General features: G+C 46.1%; 1 protein-coding gene across 1 annotated transcript; it reads right to left on the reverse strand.

Annotated features, from left to right (window-relative positions):
• Positions 1 to 625: 625 nt before the first annotated feature.
• LOC112236902 (lipase member H-like) lies at positions 626 to 10,463 on the reverse strand. Its single transcript, XM_024405519.2, has 11 exons — positions 10,346 to 10,463; positions 4,407 to 4,512; positions 4,022 to 4,304; positions 3,666 to 3,774; positions 3,480 to 3,581; positions 3,300 to 3,389; positions 3,066 to 3,233; positions 2,831 to 2,920; positions 1,753 to 1,861; positions 1,494 to 1,667; positions 626 to 1,387 (listed from the first exon to the last, which is right to left on the reverse strand). The coding sequence occupies exons 1-11, from the start codon at positions 10,395 to 10,397 to the stop codon at positions 1,303 to 1,305; spliced, it is 1,368 nt and encodes a 455-aa protein (XP_024261287.2). The 5' UTR covers positions 10,398 to 10,463; the 3' UTR covers positions 626 to 1,302.
• Between the last annotated feature and the right edge of the window lie 684 nt (positions 10,464 to 11,147).

The following is an 11,147-nucleotide window of genomic DNA, read 5'->3' on the forward strand; positions in this document are numbered from 1 at the left end:
ATTCTTTCTGATCTGTCTAGGTTTGATTACACTCCACACGAGGAAAGGCCCTACTAATCTATTGATGTCATTACTGTAAATATCAAATAAAAGAGATTACTTCTCATACCAAGTTGGCAAGTGTGTTGATGTTAGGTAGTGTTAGTAGCTCTTTAGCTTGGTAGTAATGCATGTTACATGAGTGGAGCCTGTTTAGAGGGGAGCCTGTTTAGTCATTACCTGTGTATTAATAGGCAGGATTGTCCACATCTCTCACCTGTACACACCTGTCAGGTACAGAAGTGATCCTTGCAGATATTTAACAGGTCAATCTTGCCTACTTCCACCCAGGCCTGCTTTAGGTAAACCGGGCTGGCCAGGACTATTCAAGGAACAGAGTTAATGCTCCTGCCAGACAGATAGGTCAAAGTTCAGACTTTTCTAGAGTCGGCGGAACCATGGAATAATTCCCCGCTGGACTAAACAGAGCTGACTGGTCATGAGGATACCCAGCTGTACAGGTGGATAGTGCTTAGCAGCAGAGCCAGGCCTTAACCTTTAACCCCACAGTAACAAACAGAAGCAGTCAGGCCTTAACCTTTAACCCCACAAGAGCAGAGGCGATGTGGGAGAAAATCCAGTCAGATCACAGTGAAACACATGGTGTATTTATTTCAAACAATGTAGGTAGAAACACAAAGTCTTTACAAAAATAAGATTACACCACTGTTCCATGATTTTTTAAAATGTCATTTATAAAAACATTTCCACTTTTAATACAACTTCATTGTTTCAAGTTGTTCTTTTAGCTGCTCAGTTAAGTCAGCGCTGCAATACACATGGACAAGACACTGACAAAAACCAGGAGCTACAATGAAGAGTTACAACATCATATGACTGGTTATAGCAGCTTATGAATGCCCTCTGACTGCATTAAAATACAGAATTGTAATAGCAACACCATCAACCTTCATAAGGCACAGAAATAGAGAGCAGTGAAAGAGAGGAAAACTCCCAGCAACCCCCCTGATCAGCAACATCATTATTCAGCTCTTCAGTTATCTCTGTATGGTCCACCAGTGTTCTGTTGTTTTCCAACCAAGATGACCCCTAATCCACACTGTAATCAGATGTCATAGAACTGGAGAGCTGCAAGAAACAGGGTGTCGGCTCCACCTAGTCTTCACCGTCTATGCCAAAGCATGTGATCCTGCAGCCTGGCTAGACTATACAACGGCAGAAGCAGAGTGGGGGGGCGATGTCAACTGTTTGCCCCTTGTGGTTCATCTGGGTGTGTGGCTGGGGAGGCCCTCTGGTGGTGGCTCAGAGACGAGGGTCGCAGGGCAGAGGGCGGAACGCCACCTCAATATTCTCCTCCATGATGATGTCATAGCGACACATCAGCGGCCTGGAGGGAGGAGAGAAAGGGAGAGTTAGAGAAAGGAGAAGGGAGTATATGGGGAATGCAGAAAAGAGGGGGAAAAGTGTGTAACTCAGGTGTGTGGTGGTCTCACCTGTCGGGTTGCTCCAGGGGGGCGAGGCGGATGCGGATTAGTCGGATTTTGTAGCGAGGGCCTATCACGTTTCTGGTAGCAATGCTGAGGGATATCTTCTGGATGGGCTGAAGGTCCTCATCAAACTGGACCAACAGACGGGTGGAGGTGTACTGCTCAAACCTGAACAGCTTACTTTGGAGGAGAGAGAGGGTGAGAGGGATAGATAGAGGTCTTACTGCAACAAATGTGTGTGTGCGTGTAAGCGTGCGAGACTGACTGGTCAATGCGTGCCTCAGTGAAGTTCCTGCCACTGTGGAGTCTGAGGATGAGGACTCCCCAACGAGGGTACAGGTTCCATGTCACCATGTCCACCATGTAGCTGACCTCTATATATATATATACACACACACACACACTGTGTTATATATACACACACATGCACAACGTGTCACACACAATCTTTAAGAACTCATTGCTTCAGAAGCATTATGTTCACTATATATACAAAAGTATGTGGACACCCCTTCAAATTAGTTGATTCGACTATTTCAGCCACACCCGCTGCTGACAGGTGTATAACATCGAGCAAACAGCCATGCGATCAATCTCTATTGACAAACATTGGCAGTAGAATGACCTTACTGAAGAGCTCAGTGACTTTCAACGTGGCACTGTCATAGGATGCCACCTTTCCAACAAGTTCATCAAATTTCTGCCCTGCTAGAGCTGCCCTAGTGAACTGTAGGTGATGTTATTGTGAAGTGGAAACGTCTAGGAGCAACAATGGCTCAGTCGTGAAGTGGTAGAACACACAAGCTCACAGAAAGGGAAGTGCATAGTGTGTAAAAATCATCTGTCCTCGACTACAACACTCACTACCAAGTTCCAAACTGCCTCTGGAAGCAACGTCAGCACAATAACTGTTTGTCAGGAGATTAATGAAATGGGTTTCCATGGCCGAGCAGTCGTTACACAAGCCTAAGATCACCATGCGCAAGGCCAAGCGTTGGACGGAGTGGTGTAAAGCTCGCCGCCATTGGGACTCTGGAGCAGTGGAAACGCGTTCTCTGGAATGATGAATCACGTTCACCATCTGGCAGTCCAACGGACGAATCTGGGTTTGGCCAATGCCAGGAGAATGCTACCTGCCCGAATGCTTAGTGCCAACTGTAAAGTTTGGTGGAGGAGGAATAATGGTCTGGGGTTGTTTTTCATGATTATAGCAGTAAAGGGGCAACCAACTATGTTAATGCCCATGATTTTGGAATGAGATATTCAACAAGCAGTTGTCCACACACTTTTGGTAATGTAGTGTATGTTAATCACTAATAGATAGTCAGGGGTGTTGAACTTACTTTTATAGGGCAACGTGGCAGTGGTGGTGAAGTATACCTTGGTCTGACCCAATCGCAGCAGAATATCCCTCCACCTGCTGACGTCATAACCTGGGGCAGTAACCATGGATACAACTTTAGGACTGTTGGTATGGCAACCAAAACCACTTGATCAATGATTTGTTGACAAGCATCTCTTTCCTTGTTTACGGATTCAGTGAGATTCTGGGTTGACCAGTGGGAAGGCAGTCCTCACCTAGCATAGGGCAGGGTGCGGGCTTAAAAGCCTCACACTGCAGGCACTGGCCATCCAGGAAGTCGCTGTAGGAGGAGCAGGGGTAGGCTGTGAGACTGCAGGTTCGGTTGAGAGCACACAGGTACAGGAACACAGAGCGCTGGTGGTCACACATGAAATATGACCTCCCTACAAAAGACAGAAGCGGTGAGTTATTACAGTGTTATTACATGTGTGTGTGTGTGTTAGACTCACCTGAGAAGATGGTCTTGGGGCAGCCTGGCTGGTCAGATCCTCCATTGGCGTAGTAGTCAATATGACCATGTTGACCTCTGAGACCAAACGCTGCATGAACAAATAGGAAGACAAAAATACACATCTAGAGAGTCCCTCGCCACACACACACACACACACTCACAGCATGTCAGTACTTACAGTTTATGTCAGTGTGTAGTACATCTACAAACATGGCGTCTGAAGGGTCAAGTCTCTCCTCAGGTGTCGCTCCAGTGAACATGGGCCCTGCTGGGTCCAGACCTGGACAACAATGAATCAATTAATGATCCAATTAATGAATTAATCAAATAATAGCTTCAAAGGGCACAGACTCTCTTATCCTACCTGTGATGCGGCCGATCTTGCCCTTCAGGTTTGCTCCTACGAACCCAGCCAGGTGAGCTCCCAGACTCGACCCGATCAGGTGGACCGAACTCAGAGGCGCTCCCTCTGCCTACACACACACACACACACACACACACACACACACACACACACACACACACACACACACACACACACACACACACACACACACACACACACACACACACACACACACACACACACACACACACACACACAGTGAACATTAAGCAACATTGACCAAAGACTCATAGAACAACTGAAGATTCTCAGCAAATGAGCAACACTCCACAATCCCCCCACCCCCACCATCCCCCATCCCTCAAGCCACACACCTGCATGTTGAGTATGAAGCCGGTGAGGTTGTTGGCAGCCTGTCGTGTGTTGGTCACAGCAGTGAAGTAGTTGAGGTTAGCAGCTCCTCTGTTCCAGTCCACTACCAGGATGTTCATGTCCTCCTGCTCAGACAGCAGCTGGACGACGTGGTCCACCCAGAACGGAGGGGCCCTGGTGGGCCGGTAGCCGTGGATGACGAAAGCCGTGGGCAGGGAGAGGTTGAAGAGTGGCTGGGAGGACAGCTGGTGGTGGTTCAACTCTCTGCCGCAGCGTAGGTTATACCTGAAGGAGGGAGAAAGGAGAAGACTTTATTCAGAAAATGTCATTACTTTTTATCCAACAGCTTACACACACACACACACACTCTCTCTCTTTCTAACCTACTTGGTGTAGAGCAGCAGCTTAAGGTTCAGGGTGGTCCAGAGGAAGCTCTCATGGAAGTCCAGCTCTGTAAAGTCATCACACAGTGCACCTACACCACTATCCTGGCCTGGGGAGAGAAGGGGGAGGAGGGGTGTGTGTGTGTCAGAGGAGGCTGGTTGGAGGAGCGATAGGAGGACAGGCTCATTGTAATGGCTGGAATGGAATTCATGGAAAGGAGTCAAACGTGATTTCTATATGTTTGATGTGTTTGATACCATTCCATTTCTTCCATCCCAGCCATTACTATGAGCCTGTGCTCTCCTCCTGTGCTCTCCTCCTATGGCTCCTCCCACCAGCCTCCTCTGCTGTGTGTGTGTGTTCATTGATACGCTGCTAGCCCTAGGTCAGGGTCAGGTCATTCTCTGCTCTTACTGTGAACCCCAACTTCTTTCATTTTGCATTTAAACATGATCAGGCAGCTGGTGAATACTCCAACCTCTTCAACCTCAGGAGGCTGAAGGAATGTGGCTTGTCATCGAAAACACTAAACTTTTAAAGATGCACAATCGAGAGCATTGTCATGACCTGGTCCTTTCTGGGTATAGATTGTGGCTTCTCACCCTCCCCTACACCCAGGTTCTGTTATCTCAGGTTGTAAATTCCTGGTGGAGACTCTCTTCCCCTGGCCATGCAGAGAGAGACCACAGAGTGAACAAAGAATTTCACGTGGCCGAACTCCTAAATCACCAAAATGTGAAAATGAAACTATATGTCCACTTGTGAGAATTTGGGAAGGGTTCGTGGACACTTAAGGGATAGTTATGTTGAGTGTGTTTCATTTGGTGACCTCACGAAGGACAGGAAACACACATAACTATGTCTCTGAATGAGTACATTTCTCAGTTATGGTGTTTGCATCTAATTATTGTATAAAATGAACGGGTAAAAGATGAAACTATGTGAAATGATGTAATGTGATGTTAAACCTTTAATGTGAGAGAATTGTATTCCCTTTCAAGTTTAACTAAGTCATTGGCCTGCCCCCGTGAGCACAGACATGATCTGGTGTCATGGAACAGCCCTTTCCTATTGTTACGAATAAAAACACCTGCTGAGGAAATCCTCTTAAGACTGAGCAAACTCACAGCATGAGCTGTGATTGCGAATAGTTTTGAGCACACATACCTCGGTGTATGCTGAAGTGGCACAGGTTTGAGTACCAAGATTAGAAAACCATACCACGTGGAGCATTGGCTACACGGCTGGAAATGGTTCAACTCTGAGACTATCGATCCCTACAGAGGAAGAGCATTACTGAGTCTGTGGGGGCAGCTAGAAATGATGTAAACCTGGGATGTCGACAACCGCCGAAACATCTATTCTATGAGAACATTTCTGAATGGTACTCTAAAGTATCCATTCTAACCTCAAAATACTTTGATCTTCAGGGAAACAGAAAGAGAGAGAGCGACTCAGATTAACTCTCCAGCAGACAGACATTCAAACACCATCATTGAGAAATGTACCCATTCAGAGATATAGTTGTGTGTTTTCTGTCCTTCTTGAGGTCACAAACATGAAACAAAACGGACCGGGTCATGGCTGGCTTCTCCACTGACCGTTTACACACTCAGTTCTCAAATTCTGTGATGTAGTAGAAGTTCCTTTGTTCTACTGTGAAACTCTCCATACTGCATGGACAGGGAGAGTCTCTTTACAGAATTTATGACGTGGGGGTTAAGTTGTATAACTGCCCCCCCTCCCAACAGAAGAGGGGGTTGTTCACATCTCTGCTAGCCAATTCACTGAAAGGGCTAGCGTCATGACAGCATCCTGTCGGCCTGTATCACCGGCTGGTACGGCAATTGCACCACCCTCAACCACAAGGCTCTCCAGAGGGTAGTGAGGTCTGCACAACTCATCCCTGGAGGAAAACTACCTGCCCTCCAGGACACCTACAGCACCCGATGTCACAGGGAGGCCAAAAATATCATCAAGGACAACAACCACCCGAGCCACTGCCTGTTCACCCCGCTATCATCCAGAAGGCGAGGTCAGTACAGGTGCATCAATGCTGGGACCGAGAGACTGAAAAACAGCTTCTATCTCAAGGCCAACAGACTGTTAAACAGCCATCACTAACATAGAGAGGCTGCTGCCAACATACGGACTCAAATCTCTGGCCACTTAAATACATGAACTTAATAAAAGGTATCACTAGTCACTTTAAATAATGCCACTTTAATAATGTTTAAATATCCTACATTACTCATCTCATATTGATATACTGTGTTCTACACCATCTACTGCATCTTGCAGTATATATTCTTATTCATCCCTTTATATTTGTGTGTATTAGGTAGTTGTTGTGAATTTGTTAGATTACTTGTTAGATATTACTGCATAGTCGGAACTAGAAGCACATGCATTTTTCTACACTCGCATTAACATCTGCTAACCATGTGTATGTGACCAATAAAATTTGATTTGATTTTTACATTGTTCTTGACCCCTACCAGTGTTTTCAAAAAGAAAAACTAAACTAAATGCAATTGTAATAAAGGTTATGTTTCAAGAGTTTCATTCCAAAACACTATATTATATATTATATCAGAAATGTTGGTAAATTAGCTTTTATGGTTTAAGTCTAAGTCGTTGGGGGGGGTACTAAGCTAACATGTGGAATTGTTTTAAGACGGTCGTACCTTGGATCTTTTAGCTATTTGATTAAGAATTTTAGGACCCCTTTAGGTATTCCCCCAAAATTGAAAAAATATATTTTAAGAAAATGTTGAATTTCCCCAGGTGGTGAGGGCAGATAGGAACACATCTGCCACGCTGATCCGCAACACTGGTGCTCCCCAGGGGTGCATGCTCAGTCCCCTCCTGTACTCCCTGTTCACCCACTACTGCATGGCCAGGCACGACTCCAACACCTTCATTAAATTTGCAGACTACACAATGGTGGTAGGCCTGATCACCGACAACGACGAGACAGCCTACAGGGAGGAGGACAGAGACCTGGCCGGGTGGTGCCAGAATAACAACCTACCCCTCAATGTCACCAAGACTATGGAGATGATTGTGGACTACAGGAAAAGGGGGGCCGAGTACGCCCCCATTCTTATTCTCATTTGCTCGGCCTCCGACCGCAAGGCACTACAGAGGGTAGCGCGTACGGCCCAGTACATCCCTGGGGCAAAGCTGCCTACCATCCAGGAACTCTACACCAGGCGGTGTCAGAGGAAGGCCCTACAAATTGTCAAAGACCCCAGCCACTCCAGTCATAGACTGTTCTCTCTACTACCGCATGGCAAGCGGTACCGGAGTGCCAAGTGTAGGACAAAAAGGCTTCTCAACAGTTTTTACCCCCAAGCCATAAGACTCCTGAACAGGTAATCAAATGGCTACCCGGACTATTTGCATTGTGTTCCCCCCCGAACCAACCCCTCTGTTACGCTGCTGCTACTCTCTGTTTATCATATATGCATAGTCACTTTAACTATACATACTACCTCAATTGGCCCTACCAACCAGTGCTCCCGCACATTGGCTAACCGGGCTATCTGCATTGTGTCCCACCACCCGCCAACCCCTCTTTTTACGCTACTGTTACTCTCTGTTCATCGTATATGCATAGTCACTTTAACCATATCTACATGTACATACTACCTCAATCAGCCTGACTAACCGGTGTCTGTATATATCCTTGCTACTGTTATTTTCAAATGCCTTTTTACTGTTGTCTTATTTCTTTACTTACCCCCCCCCACACACACACACACACACCTTTTTCGCACTATTGGTTAGAGGCTGTAAGTAGGCATTTCACTGTAAACCTGTTGTATTCGGCGCACGTGACAAATAAACTTTGATTTGAATTACAGATTCACTGGTTGGTGAAGTCTATGGTGATTTCCTGTCCAGTGTTTAGACTCTTAGGGCAAATCAAATCATGTACAAGTTAGTTTATTTGAGACGTGGAATAAAAGCCACTGTTGGCTGGCTGCTGTCTGGTTGATCGCTGCTAGTTGTTTTCTTCATCTCATCTAATTTGCGTCTCAACGCACAGCTGCGGGTTACCTCCTATTCCTCCTCTACCTGTACTGCCTTGATGGGCAGATCAGGGAAATGTTTTATTTCATTCACTGCTTTTCTCGCATCGGCTAACTGAGCTCGACTATTGTTATTCACATACTGTAGGTATATTCTTTGAGATTTTATCATTTGGTCTCTCTTTACTTTGATTCTTCGCAGGAGATATTCTCAAACAAGGAAGTGGCACATGGGGCATTTTAACCAATCAGGTTGCCGGAAAGGGCCTTTAAATGCCAGTAACCAATTGGATGTCAGGAAATAACACATTTTTCAGCACGAAGCACTATGTCTACAAAGGATATAGCCATGTATGGACTAGCTAACGATATGCTCCGGAAAACAAGCGTTTGAATGATATATGATTCAACATGGAGAGTTTTAAAAATAGCGGTTGAAGTTCTCCATGAAACATGCTATCAAGAACGACATTTATGGTAGCTGGATTTGACGGGGTTGGGATAAAATGATATAAAAGTATTTATATTTATTATTGCCGATTTATTTGTACATTTTATGAACATTATAGTTGCAAAATATCCCCAAATCTGAAAATGGACAGATGGAAGCAAAATCCCAATTTTGGCCTGTGGTGCCTGGCCTTAAAGTATTTTTACTTAAGTACTATGCACCACTGGTGTTAGCATGTAGGCTAGCATTCAGCTTCATTTCTCTCGACTTTAGCATTGATCCATGCTCTGCGATCCTCTGCTGCTGCTCTCAATTGGATCATATTGCTATTAAAAAAAGCATCTCATCCCGTCACAGCTTCCTCCCGCCTCCTCCTCTATGCAAGACGTAATTAGTGATAATGGGTGTCTGTCACACAGAGGGGTGGAGCAGGGGTCTGTGGCCCCACATCTCATTCCCACAATCACCCTCTCTGCTCTTAAAGACAGAACTGGAGCAGATAGGGAAGTTCCAGGCTGTTCTTTTACCTCTGGCCCCTCTCTCTGCCTGTGGGGGCGCGCGCACACACACACACGCGCACACACACACACACACACACACACACACACACACACACACACACACACACACACACACACACACACACACACACACACACACACACACACACACTCTAATTCCTCCACTTAGGGATTTTTTGGGAAGAGGAGGAACAAAAATGGCAGTTATTTGAATCTGTTCTGTAGGGAGTGTAGAGACATGTCTGTTCTGTAGGGAGTGTAGAGACATGTCTGTTCTGTAGGGAGTGTAGAGACATGTCTGTTCTGTAGGGAGTGTAGAGACATGTCTGTTCTGTAGGGAGTGTAGAGACATGTCTGTTCTGTAGGGAGTGTAGACACATGTCTGTTCTGAAGGGAGTGTAGACATGTCTGTTCTGTAGGGAGTGTTTGAAAGACGTGTGTTCTGGAGGGAGTTTAGAATGACATGTCTGTTCTGGAGGGAGTTTAGAATGACATGTCTGCTAACAGATACGAGACAGAAAACAACAAATGTCACTCTCTCTCTATCTCTCTCTGTAAACTGAACTCTTAGGGAAAAAAAGGTGCTATCTAGAACCAAAAAGGGTTCTTTGGCTGTCCCCATAGGAGAACCCTTTGAAGAACCCTTCTTGATTCCAAGTAGAACCCCTTTTGAGTTTCATGTAGAAGCCTTTCCAGAGAGAGTTCTACATTGAACCCAAAAGTGATCTACATGGAACCAAAAAGGGGTTATACCTGAAACCAAAAAGGGGTATCCTATGGGGATAGCTGAAGAACCATTTTGGAACCCTTGTTTCTAAGAGTGTGTCCTGGGTTAGACCTGGGTTAGACCTGGGTTAGGGGGATAGAGAGGAGACCTCACACAGCTAGTTCAACATACACACACCACTGAGGTTACAGAAAAAGGAGTCTTACCTTTGCAAAGCGTTAGGAAGCCTATCAGACCAAAGAGTTGCCAGAGTAACATCCTACAACCAAAGACAGGGGGAAAGAAGGAGGGAGAGAAGAACGGGCAATACTAGAGCGAGCCTTGTCTGAGAGAGGAAAGACTGGGAGCTCGTAGTAAAACAGAGATTGAGGCAGGAGAGAGAGGGAGGGAGGGAGGGAGGGAGGGAGGGGCTGACAAGAGCTCACTGACAGTGACAAGAGCAGAAAGAGAGAGATAGAGTGAGTGAGATGTAGTCGTTGAGGTGACTAGGTGGGTTGGTCTCTGGGTTACCCAGTGAAACACACACTGCCAACACTGAACACACCACTGACCTACACTGAACACACCACAGATGTTCACACCTCACTGACCTTCACACCTCAATGACCTACACTGAACACCCCACAGATCTACACACCCCACAGATCTACACACCCCAACTGACCTACACACCCCACTGACCTATACACCCCAACTGACCTATACACCCCAACTGACCTATACACCCCAACTGAGCTACACACCACTGAGCTACACACCACTGAGCTACACACCACGGAGCTACACATCACTGAGCTACACACCACTGAGCTACACACCTCTGAGCTACACACCACTGAGCTACACACCACTGAGCTACACACCACTGAGCTACACACCACGGAGCTACACACCACGGAGCTACACACCACTGAGCTACACACCACTGAGCTACACATCACTGAGCTACACACCTCTGAGCTACACACCACTGAGCTACACACCACTGAGCTACACACCACTGAGCTA

This window comes from Oncorhynchus tshawytscha, linkage group LG29 (assembly GCF_018296145.1).
Source record: "Oncorhynchus tshawytscha isolate Ot180627B linkage group LG29, Otsh_v2.0, whole genome shotgun sequence".
Lineage (NCBI taxonomy): Eukaryota > Metazoa > Chordata > Actinopteri > Salmoniformes > Salmonidae > Oncorhynchus > Oncorhynchus tshawytscha.

Excerpts from the sequence above, each read along its gene's own strand:
- LOC112236902 (XM_024405519.2), bottom strand. The coding sequence starts at position 10,397 with ATGTTACTCTGGCAACTCTTTGGTCTGATAGGCTTCCTAACGCTTTGC. Across the intron at positions 4,305-4,406 it reads AAGCTGCTGCTCTACACCAA|GTATAACCTACGCTGCGGCA; the intron begins GTAGGTTAGAAA and ends TCCCTCCTTCAG. Across the intron at positions 3,775-4,021 it reads GCTTCATACTCAACATGCAG|GCAGAGGGAGCGCCTCTGAG; the intron begins GTGTGTGGCTTG and ends GTGTGTGTGTAG.